The sequence below is a fragment of the Aythya fuligula genome, chromosome 6 (assembly GCF_009819795.1).
Source record: "Aythya fuligula isolate bAytFul2 chromosome 6, bAytFul2.pri, whole genome shotgun sequence".
Lineage (NCBI taxonomy): Eukaryota > Metazoa > Chordata > Aves > Anseriformes > Anatidae > Aythya > Aythya fuligula.
This window is the reverse complement of record NC_045564.1, coordinates 14,619,641-14,638,399: the sequence shown is the minus strand read 5'-3', so window position 1 is coordinate 14,638,399 and position 18,759 is coordinate 14,619,641. Positions and strand designations below refer to the sequence as shown.

The window sequence follows — 18,759 nt, the reverse complement described above, 5'->3', positions numbered from 1 at the left end:
TTAGCAATAACAAGATGGTTCCCCTGACCCCTGTTGTATTACACTACAAAGACTAATAGCCTTCTTTGATGCTCATGTATGGGCTTTGCACTCCTCACAAATTAGAGAGGGTCACATTTTTAGATCTCATCCCAACTACGCAATTTACTGTAAAAGAGGTTTCAACTGTACAACTCCAGCATCTCAGTCACCAGCTTTTTATTTATTTATTTATTTTTACACAGAAACAAGATTTTATTATTCCAAAACCACAATTCTGCTCAAAATACTCACCCAGTTTCCTGACATTACAACTTCCTACAACACTCTTCCTACGAAATGCACAAAAGTGTCACAGTAAGGACAAAGTGTCTGCAGGTCACGTAAAGCATGACTGATGAAGGTAGCAAACAGAAATTGTAGGGAAAAAAATTGTCCTTGGAAGTGCAAGCACTTCTGCAGTACAATTAACTTAATTAACCAGACAACATGAATATTCATAAGGCTGTTAATGTCTCCCCCATCCAAACAGATAAATGTGATGTAATGACTTCCTAGTCAAGCATAGCTAAAATTCTGATGAAAACTGCACCAACATTTTGGTTCTTTGCCTGAAATATCACAGAAATTAACAGTCCCTCAGTAATATTTTATTTCCTGAATTAATTGGAAATCATGAATTTATTTAAATGAACCATTTAGGACTAAAAGGCTCGCAGTCATCAGATACAGATTGTCTCTTGTTCTATAACAACTGGATCGCTTTTTTAATGCCCTTCCAGTTCCCCCTCCCCTGCCTCTGATTCCCCCTCCATACAGTTCCTTAGCAGTAGTTCCCATAGCAACAAACACTCTTGCTATGGCCAGCAGTACCTCTGCAGGCTTCCCCACATCTCATCCATTTGATTTTGACCAGAATAAGGCAGCTCAGTCCGCTACCTCAGTGGAGGATTTTAGTAAAAATGTGCCCTTCAGACCTTTCTGTCCAGGAGGTGAGAGTTTCAAAAGCAGTTCCTCCCCATCAACTGTTCTGAAACTTCAAAATTCTGCTCTAACTACTAATAGTAGTGGCCAAACCCAGATTTTAATCCATTTGAGGCATACAATCCCATAACATGGCTTCTATTCTTAGACATAAAATCCTCATGATTTGGTTCAATGGATTTATGGGGATGGAAAGATTAAATGACCATTAAGGTACATCATCTTCATGTACACAAGTATCACACTTACCTATTTCCTAACTACTTTTTGAAACGTCAACAGTATTGAAATAAAGTAAGCTTCAGAACATTTTTAAGAAACTACTAAGAAGTTTCTCACACTATCATTATACAAATTGGTCTCAGGCTCTTTCAAGAAAGTCTATTCCAAGGAAGTCAACGTGCCATTCTTTTGGGTCTACATACCCCTTTTGATTACGGCACTCATCTGTTGACAAACTGTAGACAATAAGCACTAGTGATGATGCACAGTGACCTGAGTACAGCCAGAGTGCATGGAGCAAAGAGCTAGAGAGATTCCATCTCACCACCATCAAGACATTCACAGCACCTAAATTGATAAGTGATGGTCAAATTGCTGATATAAAATTCATTTGCTTCATTTCTGAGATCATTGCATCTTTTCCCAAGACAATTTCAAGTTTGTTTGTTTGTTTTTTTTTACTTGAAAAAAAGCTTGTAAAATCTTGCATTTTTAGAAGCCACCATTTTAGATGCTGGTTTTAATGCTGCTTTCAGAAGTGCAACGTAAAGCACTTAAAACATGCTTGCTCTGTCTGGCAGTGACTTGCTCCCTTTTTAGTAAAAAGCAGAAAAGAACAATTTACTGTTCACCTGGCTGCAGGGCTTTTTTCCTTACTAGTTAAAAATGTCTGAGAAATTACAACAAGCAGTCACATCAACAGCCACACCACGGGGTACTTTCCTTGCAAAAATACTGCTCCCCTTTCAAATGGAAGATACCAATGCAGTATCAGCCTTGCCTCCACTAATTCTAGCTGGTCCAAGTAATACTGAAAAGGGAAAATTGGAAATGTTGGTGGAGAAGGGAAAAAAATAAATCAAACACACAAGATTTAAGTACAAGTAAAGAAAGGAATAAGAGTATTTAAAAAAAAAAAAAAAAAAAAAGCATTTATTTTATTTATTTTCAGATCTATACAAATAAAGAAGAGATAAGCAGTTTTGAGTGCACAGTATTTTTTTAATATCATCTGAAAAATGTATTCATAACACACCATTTAAAAATAGACTGTAAGCATGAATCCAAATGAGAATCTGCCAAGAAAACTAGAGTGAGAAGCAAAATCACCATGGCTTATGTTAAAGACATTCTAGAAAATAAAGTTTACATTTGGTATCATTTCTGTTGGCAAATAAGGGCAAAATGTGATCTTCTCATGGATCAACTGAAGATGATTTTAGTTTTATTCTCCCAGAGCTACTTCCTTTAGGCAAAGAGCTCATCTGTGCCATTACTATAAATTATCATAATGATTTAAAATCTAGTCATTTGTAATCAATCTAAATCACTAATTTAGGTCATTTATCCAATAGTTCCCTTAAGTGACTGAAGCTTTAGCACCAAGAACTGCCTTCAGTAGCCAAAACTATAAAACATGCCAGAGGGATTTAAAACAGATGACTGACAAAATGTAACAGTACTGTTTAGCCTCACCTGCTGGTATTACTCCAAGAGGAACTGACGCTCTGACAGGCGCTGGTATATAGTCTGTACCTTTTCCAGCATCTATCTGGGCTTTAAGTAGCAGACCATGAGCAACTTCACTGACAGATCCATCTCCACCAACACAGACTACCCTATTACAAAACAAAAATGCAAAAGTTGTTTCGTAACTGAGCAAACAAGGACAGTACAGCTACCACACCTCGTCTACATAACAGCATTGCAAGTAGCTAAAAACCATTCTTTCTTAAAGACTTGTTAGCGTTTTACTGCCAGATCAGTGAATATTAACTAAGATATAAGAATCCTTATTTCTGCTTCTTTCTATCCAAGTAGTAAGAAGTGTGTTTAACAATTCATAAATTACAACTCACCTTATCACAAGTTATGTGAGCGCACTGGAGCCACAGAACTGAACAGGCACAGGAATTAAGCACGTGCTCAAGTGCTTCAATGGAGAAGTTCTTCAAACCTTTCAGTACTGACCCACACAAGCACTCTGCTGCTTTTTAATTACCATTATAATAACAACTCACCAAATATTACAATAAAACTAAAAATACTTGAAAACAGTTAATCCTGGATACTATGCAGGCAGTTGAGGGATTTAGCAAGGTATAAAACCCTAGTACCAGCAATCCTTTGCATGAAGGTACTTAATCACTGCTTCTGGAGCATGTAATTAAACTCCCACCTGCTGTGGCTATAGAGAGGAATGCATTTGTCTGTAAAAGCTCAGTTACAGCAAGTGTCTTTTTTTGTTGTTGTTATTTTTAGTTTTATTTAAGTAACTTAGAATTTGATTCTCCAAATCTGTATGATTGAAAGTTAGAGGTTATTAAGGTACACATTAAAAATAATATACTCCAAACCTTTAAAATATACATAAGTCAGGTTTACTTTAGGAGGCACTTAAAGTATTTCTTTCATACATCTATATGAATGCAGTTGTGAAATTGTCTGATAGTTCAACCACAAAACAAACAAACAAACAAAACAGTAAGCTTTAAATTAAAAAAAAAAAAAAGTTTCTAAATGTTTAAATTCAACTATCACAGATTCTATTTTTTAATTTAAATTCTCAGGAATATTTCCACTTCCTTCTATCTAAACACTGCTCAAAGGGAATAAAAAAAAGGAAGGAAGAAAGAAAGAAAGAAAATTTGGAGCCCATTCTCTTCCTGCTTGTAATCAGGAATCATCTTCTTTTATCTCATTTTTGGTTTAGTTCTTGTTTTATACCTAGGCTTAAATATCCCTGCCACAGCAACAAAAACATGATAAACTGTACACCTAGAGGGACTTAAATGTGGATGCTGGATATTAATACTTTTTAAAACAGATAAATATTCTTCTAATTTTGGGGGGCTGTGTTTGTTGTTGTTATACATAGATGAAGAATCCACAAAATTACAATAACAAAAATATACAAACTTTGTGTGTGTGTGTGTGTTTAAATTAATTTAACATAAATCATCAAGAGTTGCTTTTTTGGCCAGAAACAAGAGATACCATCAGGCACCAGGGATTCCAGACCTAATCAGCAAGAACCTGCTATGCATAAGGAGTAGAAAGCCTTGAGCAAACAGATTTCACTAAGACCATGAAGAAGCCTTCTTAGAGGAAAAAACATCTGTCTAGCCATCAGACACAAGTTTCTTAATCAACTGTTCCCTAAAGTCTGACTAACCCAAGCTACTCTAAACAAAATCCATAGTAGCGTAGGCCCCTAATTAGGGAAGAAATACCTGTATATACCTTGCATATTTCTGTAACTGTACAAACAAGAGAATGCAACTCAGAGGCATCACAAATGCACTTTATTTCTCACCACAGCTTGGCCCCAAGGCAGGGAAAAAGCACATTGCCAACATGGGTAATTTCAGTACAAAAAAAAAGGGGGGAGAGCAAAAGAGTTGAAATATGCAAGATGCATGACATATGTCTATGATCTTGCAAAACATAATGGGAGCTGGAGAAATCAGAGAAAATAAATGACATAGAAGCCAGACAAAAACAGCTTTGACAAAGAATTAAAACACAGCAGTATTGCTTACAGAAAGCACCGAGATACAAATACAAAGAACTTCCAACACCCTACTGCAAGTTGAAAGCTTCTGATTTACTTCATATACTGTTTTAACATGCAGGGAACATAACTCTTTTGGAAAGAAATTCAAGATCAGAAGTTGTATTTTACTGTACTTCTTACCTACTGTAATGAATAAAATCCTGTTCTGTCTTGGAGGCAGGAAAGCACTGTTATCCTGTTTACATTGTAAACAGGGAACTAAGGGACAGATACAGTAGCTGACTTGAACAAAACTGGACAGGAAGCCAGGGCACAACTGAGAAGGACTGGAATCTGCCAAGTCACAAACAACACTGCACAGTATATGAGTAAAACTTCTCAAGACTCACTGGAAATAGTGAAGTGACACCATGTCAGGTGGCTACTTGAATTGCTAAAAGGGTAGATTTTCATCTGCAGTATGATTTCATGGCTATGGAGTTAATTTTCAATTCAAAACAGATCCCATACATTTTCTGGTTTAATTTTAAATAAACTAGAATTATAATTAAAATTTTATTTGGGAAACACCAAAGTGTTTTCTTGAATAACCCATCAAGATACCTCCAGCTACATCAGTGGAAAAAATTACCCTTGCAATTCATTTTCCCTACAACCTCGCATCAAAAAAGCATCCCAAGTTAGATATTGAATAGGATGTTCTTATTGTGCTTTAGTGAACAAGTACATGGATGGAAACCAGGCTTTTGGGGAAGTTATAAAACTTTTTTCAAACACTTCAGAAATTTACAAACAAAAAACAAACACTTGAACAACCAACTTAGAAAGGATGGGGATCTTTTCACCTCAGACATCCAGTCACCATGGTATTTTCTTCCAGCTTCTTCTGTTCCTACTTCCCTTTGTATCTGGCTACTAGAAAGATGCCTCACACAAGTACTCCAGTAACTGCACCCAACGATCACAGACAAAACAATAAAATGTGGCTCAGAGCAGAAGGGGGTTGTGCAAGAGAATACATGATCGGCTTTTCCTTTTTGCCTTCATATCTGCTTCCCAGGACAAACTGGTTCCCCAACCATCACCCCAAAAGACAGTTATGGAATTGAAATAAATTATCCTCAAAATTTGAAATACCTAAAATACACCTTCTGATAAATTTTCTAATGTATCTATGTGAGTTTCTAGAACTACTAAAAATTGAATCAGTCTACAAAACACTTAAGCCTTGTTGTGTAGCTCACAGCATATGCTTATAACAGCTCTGAGAAATGCAGTTAGACTTCCACAGCACACAAACCTATTCCAATTTATTACTGAATATGCTCCCATAAATGTAAAAATAACTAAGATTGCAGTATTAATCCACATAGCTGCAAGGTTTTTAAAAATGATTGAACAAAAATTTCATTCTCAACTTGAAATAAGCTTGAATGATTTATTTTTAGAATTTTTAATGGGAACAACAAAAAAAATCAGGTAACTTTTAGATAAAACGTTCTCCTTAAGAGGCATTTGAATGGATAGAGTGAAGTACAAAGCACTTGCTTCATTCCTGCAAACACAGAATGAAGTTTTCATGAAATGTATTTAAGAAAGCTTTATGTTTATTTGCCATTATTTATCAGTCTAAAATATATATTTTTTTCAGTAAGTAATAACAAAAAAATGAAGCACCTAATTAGAATTGATTTTTTTCCATCTGACAATATATTTGAAATGGAGTAACTCATGAAATACCTACTGGCATAGCTTTGGATGGAATACAAATAAAAACTAATGTTATGAGGCTTACTAACATTCATTGCCACTAATCAACTTACCCATCAAATGCCTGGAGTTCACATTCTTTCAGTACTGAGAGAGCATGTCCTTCATATTCAGTTACTGTGGAAAATGACATTATTTGTTATCAAAATATTAGATAAAATAAGATTTCTTTTTTTTTTTTTCCTTCTAGCATAAGGAACACACCGTAATTTGGTTCAGAATATATTTTTGGATCAGTAAATGCATTTGAAAAGGTAAGTTGTACAGTTAGACTAGCTAAAAGATAAGATATCAAAACTCAGCTGGTATGAGACACAGGGCACATTTAGAGACACATTTAAATCCAGAAAACTAGAGAAGATGTTTGTTGCATCAAAATGGAAGTTTTAGCACTGACACAGTTGGTAAAGTTCAGGAAAATGTAAGCGTATCCTCAGTTAAGACTGAATTATTTCAGTATCAATCACATTTAATTGCCTTTGTGTTAGGATATGCAAATTGCCAAGTCAAAAATATGAGTTAAACACAGAAGTATGAAATCAAGCCAAATACCAGTGACAACAGAATATAACACACAGAGGAAGGTGGCACAAGTATACACCAGAGTTCATAGCCTCTGGAGGAAATGAATCTGTCACTCTACATTGATGTCTCTGTGTTTGCTGATACCCTACATAGTACCGTAAATGCCAGAGAAGACAGGATAAACTGGCATACTACAGATGGCACAAAGCATCATAACTACATTTAGCATTTTCTAGGCCAGCTTTGCCAGAAGAGACAGCCCAGCTGCATCCACCCATCAAAGATTTTTGCTGACTGACATGACACTTGCAGATGGATTTTTTGTGTAAGAATGTGCATGATTATATGCAAAATTACATTAATCTTTCATGCTTGTCTGTCCCTGGTGCTAGCATAGTTCGAGGCTTTTCTCCAGTGTTTCTAAATATTGTTAAAATTATTAGTCGTGGTGTCTAAAACAATCACTCTATATCTGTACCTGCTATAACATAGTATTTCTACAGACTACTCAAATGCTGCTTACAAAAATAGAAAATGCTTATCTCTCCAAACACACATATACAATAGTGAGTATCTAATTTCTTTGAAAAAGAAAAATCAAAATGAAAGTGATAAAATCTCTACATTATGCACTAAAAATTGTCTATCAGCACATAACTTCAAATTTGCAAAGTTCTAGTACTTGGTGTTTTGGAAACTCTTAATGAAAACTTAGAATTATTTTGATATGAAAGTTAGAGAAATATTTTGCTACATAAATGCATATTAATAAAATAACTTTCAGGTATTGCTTACAGAATTTCTTTCATGCAGGACCTATTCTGGAAGATCAGAGCACAGTATTTAAGCTATCACTGTACTCAGTGTTGTTTTTAAAGATGGTAACTCTATGTCTAGCAGTATGTGGAGCTTGTGAAAAATAAAAACCAATAAAATTGTGTGCACCATGCAAAAATGATGCAGAAAGACTCAAATACCTTACCACTACTTCAATGAGAAAATAAAATCTTCCTGTGAAAACACACAGTTGGTTACCAGGTTAAATGCCTGCTTTTTAAATGAAGGTAATGACATTTAGAAAGTTCTGCGTACAATCTAATTAAAATGGTATGGCAAATAAGATTTTATACTGTAAAGGAAAATATGCTCAGTAGTTTCCTAATGTAACGATATAAGTTACGTTTATTATTACAATATTAATTCGCTCAAAGAACAAGGACATGAAAATAAAGAAGGCACAAGTCTACAGAGAAATCAGTAAAGGAAGTTAAAAAGACAGTCACAGATTGATGGGAACTCCATCCTCTTTGCTTCTAATAGCTGAAATTTGGAAATTACAAAGGCGAACTACTGCTAGGCATAAGTCTTGGAATGATTCCAATAAATTTAAAATTTGATGAGCAAATGGCAGAGGAACATAGTATCTGTTTTGAAGCACTGTGACAAAAACAATAATTAAAAAATATATGAGATTTCCAATAAAAAACTTGATGACAACTTATAGAATACCTATCAAGTATAAAAATTAAAAAAAATCAACACAGGCATAAAAAGACCACGTCTAAAAGTTCTCTGCAGGCTAGACAACCTACAGATGCACATGTAAAAGTCATTCTGATACTTGGAAAAAAAGATAGATGTTTGAAAATTTTGGTGCTTGTAATTCAGGAGGAAAACCAAATTTTGTTAAGAGGAACAAAGAACATCTTTCACAGTTTAAGGATTCATGTAACATAATTGGCATAGATAGCGTTGGCTTTTTTTCAGTGATTTCTAACACAGAATTTAATTGAAAATGTTTTCCTTTTTCAAGACATTTTGTTCCAAAGCTCTAAATTACGGTAGGGAAAAGAAGGCAATTGAGTGATTTCGAGTTGAACAGAATCATATAATCCAAAACATTGTAACACCATATCTCATGTAGCAAAATAAGAAACTAAGGGTTCAGTCCTCACATAAAGAAAAAAGTGATATATAATTGGTTCAATACTCCAAAATGTCGGACACTTCCACATGACATGCCTAAACGCTGGAACTCATGTCACAGACTAGTGCCAATAGGATTAAAACTGCTAATAAGAACAACAGATTAACTGGTGTTAACATTGGAGGAAAAAAAATAATATTAATGTTATTTAGCACACTGCAAGTTTAAACCAATGTTATTTGCCCAGTTCTCAATCATTCTCTTTTCCTTTGTGATTCTGCCTTAAAAATGATGGGGGTGAAGGGGAGGAGGCTACTGTTTTTGCCAAAACATCCAGCTTGTAACTGTGCATAAATGGAAGCAGAAGACTCAAAGCTAGAAAGAGAAGACAAACTAGGAGCCTGTTGGGTTTACCTTTGTTTTTGTTTTTGTTTGTTTTTTTTTTAAGTTTGTGTAGGATTTTGCAACATGTTTCTAAAATAATAAAGCCAATCATCAGTATTTGCCAGTACTTGTAGGTGTCCCAGATTTGGGGGAAGATTTTGTTGAACTGGACTTTTAGAAGAGTCACCGTTCTTCTAAATGTCATACCCCAACAGCAGCACTGTTAAACTCTTAAAAGACTGTATAAGACTGTATAAAAATACATTACCCTTTAAGACCTGTGGTCAATCTCAGTAAAATCAATGTATTTTTAGTGTGCAACGTAATATGGAAAAAAAAAATAAAAATTAGAAAGATTATTCCAATAGAATTAACAGTGAAAATTAAGTCATGAGAAGGTTGATCATGTAAAAGCCAAAATCACTACACAGTAACACCAATAGCCAGCTACCAAAACATGAGATGGGATGAGCAGAGTTCTGTCTTTCATCACTTCATTGTCCAAGTTTCATATTTTTTGTTGTTGTAGTTGTTGTTTTTAATTATATTTAAAGTCTTGCCTTGTATATGCACTCAAAATCACTTCAGAGATTCAAATTTGCTTTAAGATTTTTGTGTATGAATTTTAAGCTTTGAAGAAGTATATGTGTAAAGACTAGAAGTAAACTATCTACAATATAAAAACTGTAGAGAAGCCTTTAATTTGTAGTACATAATACACCTTTGTACACTGCTATGGAAGTAAATGGTCATGTTTCAGAAAAGCAGTAATAGTGAGATGCACACTTCAACATCACAAATAAAAGCCATAACAATTATTGGAGGAAGAAATCTGATATATTTACTCGAAATGAAGCACTTAAGAGTTTTATTAGATGTCACCAGTGAACAAGACTTTCAAGCGGTCCCCCTGTTTTTTATTTTTGTTTTTTTATTTTTATTTTTTGTTATTTTTTTAATGCATATCTCTTAATTATTTAGTTCTCCACTAGCATTTAAAACCCTAATGTAGTTTTCTCATTTTGCCTGTAGGAGGAGTGTTAGGCAACTAATAAGCACTTCAGTATTTGGATATTAGCAAAATAACGTTATTTTTAAAGATAAGCAATTAAACATTTATCTAGCTAAAAACAGAAGCTTCTTTTCAGAATTTAAAAGAAAAATAATCCAAAATAATTTTTAAATTGTTTTTCTTCAAATAGGAAAAAGCTTTTAAAATTCACTAACAGCGATAATCATAGCTAAATTCTATGAATTAATCTTTAAAACTGCTGGTACATATTTGATATATTACACTTTAGGATTTCAGATGACATTACATAGCTAAAAATGTAATCTTACACAAGTTAATGATAAATCTGCCTTTAGCTGAGTTTTACAAACAAGGTTATGTTCACAGCAAAAATAAAAGAAACACTAACCAGTAGTAAGGAATTTTTTTAAAGGGTAATTTTATTTAAATAGTTGTTTAAAACAGCTAAGTAATAGTTAATTTAAAACATGACATAGTTATCTCTTACTAAAATCTGCATAATAATATATTTATTTATTTATTTATTTTTAAATTGTGACCAAGCAACATTATGCTCAATTTCTAAGAAGACAGCATTATTAATAATTTGTTTATGCTACTTTGTCTTGCAGGTGAAAAATGCATCTGTGAGAATTAAAACTCACATAAAGCTTTTAATATTCCTTTCTCAGTTAAGAGAAGTTAAGAAAAAATCACTACATAATTCTAACAGATTGAATTCTTTTTCACACTTTTTGTGTCTTTAATCTTCATTTGATTTTACTTTAAATTGTGGGCTAAATAATTTAAAAATATATAGAAACAGGTAATAAAATTAGCAAGACAAATCTCATACAAACACGTATCGCGTTATTATATTCTTATACCTAAATCAGATTTTCTCAGAGTGCTTTCTGGCATGTAGCCTAAACTAGTCATGATTTCACAAGAAGTTTAGACAATAACTACAAGACAAACCCCATCTCTTTAATCTGGAACCAATTATTTTTGCAAACTAAGTACAACAGACACAGGAAAAATACATTTTGATATTAAAATGTCTTGCAAGAGAGTTTACACTTCACATGGATATGAAATGTGTAATCAAAGAACAGCAGTGTATTAAAGGGAATTATAATGCTATTAATATAAAATTATTTGGAACAGGAAATACTAATACCACTTCTCTGTATGCTTGGAAATTTGGGGAGACGACATTTGATGCAACTTAAGTAACTTTCAGTCATTTCACAGAACGGGGCAGAAATAATAACAAGATCATTACTATTTTACTGCACTAAGAAATCTGTTGTTTGCCTGCTCAGTTTCTTACAGAAAGCCAATGAAATAAAATAGCCAAAGGGCAAATTCAATGAAAGCCAGAAGGACATAAAGCAGAAGTCTGGCAGAATTTTGAGCTTTAAATCCAAGCCTGATATCAAGAACCTATTAGTGAGCAGAAGGTAGCATCACTACAACATTAAACTTGTACCTTCATGTTCTCCAGACAGCAAGTCATGCCCGCCAGCCTGGTGAGAACGACCCTTGCCATCCCATTAATCACTTAGGCTTACAGGTTATCCCTGAAACTGAGTCAGACCCTAGAAATAGCATGTTCTTCCAATCAGCCCCACTCCCATGACCAATAGATCTTCTAGGAAGAGAGGTAATATTTTAAGACGTGTCTGTCAGAATGCAGGAAAAAATCTCAGCAAACGTAGGCAAGACCATTAGACATTAAATGCTTGTTTCCTTTTATTCAATGTTTGGTTTAAAAGTATGAAAGATATATTACTGGTATTGATGGCTATAGGGGAGGAAAGCTATTCAATGAAGAACAGAATTACTAAAACATTTTTTTCATGAAAAAATACATTGCATTGTACAACTACATTAAATAAATTATAAATATAAATTCAATACTTGCAGACAAAGTTAATAAAGATTCAAATTATCTTTCATGCTTAAGTACTTGTTTCACACGAGATTAAACTATGCTTTTGAAGCAACTTACCTGTGACATCAGTTTTGACGTCAGCAAGCTTAAAAAGTGGTGCAACTTTTTCATAATAAACATGAGTGGCTTCTCGTTTGTGGCTGCTTGGATTAACAAATACTTTTAAGGATTTTGGTCTATTTTGAAAGCCTAAAAAGAAAACACAAAACATTTCATATTGCACACAGCTATTCATACAGCTTAACTGCATTTTTAATATTAGAACCAATATAATACTTAAACAGGATATGTGAATTAGAGTATTAAAATGAACCAGAAAAAAAAAAAAAAAGTATATGTCATAACCTAGTGAAACCCTGAAACAGGAGCATGTTGAATGTGGAGAAGCTAAAAGACAAGTGGCAAAAAATATCAAAACATGTTGTCTTTGGAATTTAAGGTGAAACATTGCCAGCAGGCATAATGACAGTAACATCCAACAGAACTGACAGCACAATTCACTACTTTTGTTTTCTGGGATTACAAATCAAGCAACACAAAGGAAATTTCCTCATCTTGAAAGAGGTGAGAAGAAATGCAAAGAAACAGATTACTTGGCAATACCATTTGGAAATCTAGTAATTATTGTTCATTTTATTTTATTTTATTTTATTTTATTTTTTTTGGGGGGGGGGGTAGGGATTTGTAAACATTTTTATATAAACACTACTTTTCAGGTTCCCATTTCTAGAATTCCTGTGGTTGCTGTTACTGAGTGAGGATGGTTTACCACAAAAAGCAAATGATGGTGCAAAATACTACCTGAGTTTTGCTAGTTACTTACAATAAATGATTGAACAATTTTATATTCAATTAATTCATTTATAAATTCTCAATTTACTTTTAGTTTTAGGTTAGATTACCACTTGTTTAGCCAAATGAAAGCTAGGTCTGATAAAGTATACTGCTTTCAACATTCAGGAAGAAAATTAGCAATAGGCCTCAACTCCAAAAGGAACCAAGAGTGAAAAAATTTTCCTGCCCCATATAGAGTATTACTTCAAACTATACGGCCACACAAACCTTAGAAGTGTTGGCTGGGACTTCCTGAAGTTGTTTCCCCACTTCCTGTACCTCAAAAATTGAACAGGAGTAAATCTTCTGAGAAATTATAACTAAATACTGTTTTTAGCATCAAGGGAAAAGTACTCCTTAAGATCAAAATATAATGATTATAAGAGTCCCATAAATTATTCTTTCACTCATTTAAACACATCAAAGAATCTGCAAATGAAAATTAGCACTTTATCCAATTTGTGCTAGTAAATTTTAGACGATTTCTTAAAGATACTGAAAGAAATTTAATGTGGCAATGTACTCCCAATGCATTGTTAATGCCTGATGAATCCTGAATGTCTTCAGCAGGAGGCCTGAGTACCTACACAAAGAAGTACATCCTCAGGAAACATGCCATATTGTGCACATGAAATAAAACACCACTTAAGTAGAGATAGGTTCCCCATTTATGCCAAACCACATAATATATTAAACACTTTCAACACTATGAGTTTGTTGCTAACCATCACTGATTTTCAGTTCGAAATCACTGGCTGCTTTGTTTCTCTCCAAGAAGTACAAAATCCATGATAAAGAACAAGACAAGGCAGTAACTTCTCAATCTTCTTAGTTACAGAATTTCCCTCCCTCTCATATTTAAGTGATATTAGCAGAAGACACACAGACTGTTTAAGAGTAAGGCAACAACACTTTTCCCCTATAAATGGTATGCTGATGAGTTCTCTCTGATGTACCACCACTGCTAACTTGAAAAAACTCTAAGATGAAAAAGTTTCATTTTTCAATGCCTGCTGGTAAGTTTTTATAAAAAACCATTTTGAGTATATGAAGCAGTATCTTGTATCGCCAAAAAAGCAAAGAAGCATCATACAAAGGTGACAAATACGATCATGAAAGGACACAAGCAAAGGTGCATTCCAAAGGCTCTTGATGGAAGACCAAATCTGTACTCATTTCTTTTTCATTTCACCAGTGGCATTTGAGCAGAGAGATGGCACACTACTCATGTGGTTTCATGCCAAACGATTGCCAACAGACATGAATGGATAATCTTGACAAAAATTATTAGTTATCATTCACAGAGTGCAATGATCATGTAACAAACAACTGGATGTAATGAAAGAAAATCCAACCCTAATCAAAGACAAGATTTTCACACAATATAGTATGAAACACATAATATATAGTGAAAGCTCTTAAGTATTTTTAAATAATAATCATCTTTTAACTTTCTTTAAACAACACTGTGAATGAATTGATCTTATTTACTAGAGCCTGCAACTGATTTCAGTCTGTCAGCCTTTTGGTGCTGTCCTAACTGGTATTCTGTTATTGTTTTCTGTAGCTGCTCCATTTGAAATGAACCTGCAGCCTAAAGCAGGAAGGCCAACTGTTCCTCTAGTACTAACAAATGTGCTAATATGCACTAGTTTAAACTTGATCTATCAAGTGAATCAGTGAACCATGAAGGGTGGTGGGTCAATCAGGGTGTTCTGAAAACAAAGGCTCGGAGGGCAGCAGAGACGCTATGCTCAGACATACATCTGTGCTGCTTTCAGTTCTTAGTTTTATGAAAATGGGTTTATGTTACAAAAGTTAAGAGCTTGGAATCACATTGTTATTACATGCATTTATAAATACTTTATACAGCAGTAGCAATATTATACATGAGGAAAACTAATAATATGAAACATTTGTTAATGTAACTATGGACACACCACTGTTAATATTAACTAAGCAAAGTTAATGTTTAACATTAATGGTTTAATTAAAACTTCATGCATGAAGTTTCAGACATTCGTATCAAATCCCAGAACAAGAGAGATACTACAGAATGGTACATAAAAATAAAATGTACTTCATGTACTTTTACTTACTTCATCATTTATTCTTAACAGTATTGTCTTCTGTTAACTTACAGAGATTTTAAGTGAAACTCTTTCAAATCAACACTGTTAACAAGAATAAGACTCAACACAGCTAAAGAAATTAAAAACAAAAACAAACAAACAAAAAAGAATAGGTAAGCATTGCTAATTGTCCCTTTTCTCCCATTTCCAGGGGTGTTTTAACCCTTTAAGTAGCCCTGGGCATTTGCATGCAGAGAGGATTCGAAATCAAGCAGTGAATTCTACTTACACAGTATGTCTACAGCACATGCCCATAAGCCCAGCACAGAAAGATGCAATGTATAAATGGAAATCACTGTGAGTCAGGTGCACAATAGGTCTGACATACAACACCAGACTAGAAACAAATGTCTAAGCTGCCATTTGGGGCTTTCCAGGAGCCAATGCAGAATCTGGGCTCCAAAGGTGCATGCCTAAAGGTAGAAGCAGTCATTTTACATCAGTTTAACAAATAAGCAATGATCAAAAAACGGGTCAAAGTTTTCTTGAACATCATATCATTGAGCAAGCTCTTAATATCTCACAGGCGTGCGTCTAGACAACAGCACTTATATGTAGAAAATAAGAAATTTTTTTTAGAAGTGGGAAGACAGTAGCACGCTTTTTACCCTGTTACACACACACACAGAAATGATGAATGCTTAAAAAAAATAATAAAAGAAGGTAATCAAATAGAAATTGTATTTATTTTCAGTTGTCAGAGATGCGCCTTTTAGTAACATTTAGCCATTCTGACAAATGAAAATACGTATTTACTGACAGCTGTACCTAAGCATACAGACACTCTACTTCGGTAGATCACCTGCTTTTAATTTGCTCCATCCTAGAGGCAATAAAAATCCTTCAGGTAAATAGTTCAGCAGTTAATGAAAACTTACTTTCTGACAAGACACATTAGGAAAAAGAAATACAGTTCAATTTTGACTATTTTAGAAGGATGGACTTTTAATTTTGTGTTGCAGTCTGTAAGGATATATCCTTAAATATAAGGATATAGCAGGATTATATAGCAGAGCTTATCTATAAGCAGAGATATATCAATGCAATGCACCTTTTGAGACTTTAATTACTGAAGAAAGAACAGAACTTGATCTGTTGTATGCTACTGGGGCCTTCCTGCCAATGTTTGGCACATTTTAAATTAGAATAAAAAATTTTCCCTGAATTATATTGTTAGTATATCAACACTGTTTGAATTAATGATAATGTCTCTCTGCCACACTCAGTGTAGAAATGTTGCTGTCAATTTGCTGATTTTCTGAAAAAGGCAGAAAGGCAGTTTGAATACCTACTCAGTCTTCAAAATCTAATAGTGTGAAAAACTACTTTTACTACAGTTGCAGAACTCAGAACAATGTACACTTCAGTAAACAGTATTGTGGGGTTTGCATTTGGATATTTTTCCCAACACACTCTGAGTCCTGATTATTCCTGAAGTAAAAGTAAAGGAGAAAAATGTACTGAGTAGACATCCAGAAAAAGCGGCACAAGGTTTGACTTCTGAAGAAAGATGAAAGCTGAAGGAAGAACCAGAAAGAGCAACATGGCACAGAATGCTTTTTTCAGGTTCAGGTGGCTTGCAATTACAAAGCTATAAAACAGAGACTGCACCTCGAAGTCAAGGCAACCTGAGCAAGAGATACTGCCTCTTTTTTTCTGTGAACATATGGTATCACTGCTCCTGATGGATGGAGGGTAATCTGGGAACAAAACAGACATTTGCTCCGTATGCAAATGTCCTTGCCTTTATGGGTAGCTAGAGATCTGCAAGAATCTTGGCACTTCTGCAGATTTAGATATTTACTGATAAAGCCTTTCAAGAGGGGCAAGGGGGGACACTTTTTAATATACAATTTTGTTTGGAAAATCCAAAGCATATTGGAAGTAGTGTATGTATGCACACTTAATGAACATTATTTCGTTTTCTCTATTTCTGCTTAACTTTAATAGAAGAACGCTATAAATCTCTACTGGAAGTGCTGTTACAAACAGTACAGATGTGTAAAATTTGAATTCTGTAATCAGGCTCAGTATTAACAATTCGGCTGAAGTTTTAATAATCTGTTATAAGAAGGATTGTTTTTCTTCTCTAATGAGGAAACTCATTTGCTATAGTCAATAAACAGACACAATTTTGAGATAAATCAGAGAGTTTGGTTTGTGTTTTGTTGTTGTTTTTTGTTTTAAATCACAAGTGTACTATATTCTGTGTCTTCCCAAAATTCATAGCATTAAATTACAGTGAAAGGCTTTGGCTTGTTTTTGTTTTGGGTTGCTGTTTCCCCCCTACACACACACCCTAAAAAGTCAATATTAATTTCTTAAATTTGGTGCAACTTACATGAAAAATACAACTTTAATGGGTTAAGAAAGCATCCTGAAATTATTATAGCATACAGAAAAATATTTTTAAATAAAGAACTGCCTCTCATCACTAACTAGTATCAATACACTAGTATCAAATTATACAGTAAGAGTTCTACAGAGCCTTAAGAGCCCTTTCACCTGTGATATTATGAGGAGGAAGCCTCTCCCATTAGCCTCTACGAGTCTGTGGGTCTCAAGCGGGAGTTCCTAAACAGGTTCTGGGCAGTCTCTGAAGAGTCTCCTGTGCTGCAACAACTCCAGTACCATTACATGTGCAGCAATTCCAAGTGAAAGCACCAACATTGTATTTTGTTTAAGAAACAGATTTCTCAAAAGACTCTTCAGTCAGAAAGCAATCGGCTACTTATGTTCAGTGTTTGAACACTTCCAAAATATAGCATCAGCTTATTTTTTTAAACATGCTTTAGTCATTGTCACTTTGTTAAATTTTATACTTCACCATGTCGAACTTTGGTAGTGTACAGCATTTTCCAACAACATTATTCATACGTTTGTGTTTTAATTTCTACAGGCAAAATATTTTTTCTAAGAATCATTCAACCTTATGCATCACCAATAGAAAAAAGTCTGAAATAATAACAACCCCGATTAAGTGCTTACCATTCAAAATTTCCTTTAGATGTCTAAACCATGAATTACAGTGATCTTCACTTAAGTTGTTTAAATGGACAGCACAGTCCGTTAGTTTATTTTCTTCTTTATGCAAGCATTTAAAAATAGTGATACCCAATAAAGTACCACCTTTTTTCTGTCCCACAAAACGACGGCGTTTTAGTTTGACTGAAAATACATCCTTCATCTCAATAATCTCCTCTTCATCCTGTAGAACCGTACTGGAATCACCTGTAAGGAGGAAAAAAAAGTTACCAACTAAGAGTAATATCTAATCAAAATAAGCAAACAAAAAACAATACTGTTATGGCCTCACCTCTAGTTTCACTTGTTGCATCTGCTCATGCCTATACTGAAACTTATTGCATATCACACGCGTCAATCTCTGATCTCATATTTTACCAACTCTATTATTTAGGTACCCTGCTATACAAATAGCACAATCTCAAAGCGGCTATAGTATCCCTTTTTGATTCAAACAACTAAAACAAATTTGAGGCTCTAAAAAAGTGACAC

At 34.1% G+C, this 18,759-nt stretch overlaps 1 protein-coding gene across 1 annotated transcript in view; it reads right to left on the bottom strand.

Moving 5' to 3' along the window:
- The window catches only part of CERKL (ceramide kinase like), a 53,150-nt gene that overhangs the window by 10,656 nt on the left and 23,735 nt on the right, over nt 1–18,759 (bottom strand). Inside the window, exons 2-5 of the mRNA XM_032190506.1 lie at nt 18,232–18,474; nt 12,335–12,466; nt 6,526–6,589; nt 2,662–2,804 (exon numbers count right to left, since the gene is read on the bottom strand). Of these exons, the coding sequence (XP_032046397.1) occupies nt 2,662–2,804; nt 6,526–6,589; nt 12,335–12,466; nt 18,232–18,474 (582 nt within the window). The remainder of the gene's footprint in view (nt 1–2,661; nt 2,805–6,525; nt 6,590–12,334; nt 12,467–18,231; nt 18,475–18,759) is intronic.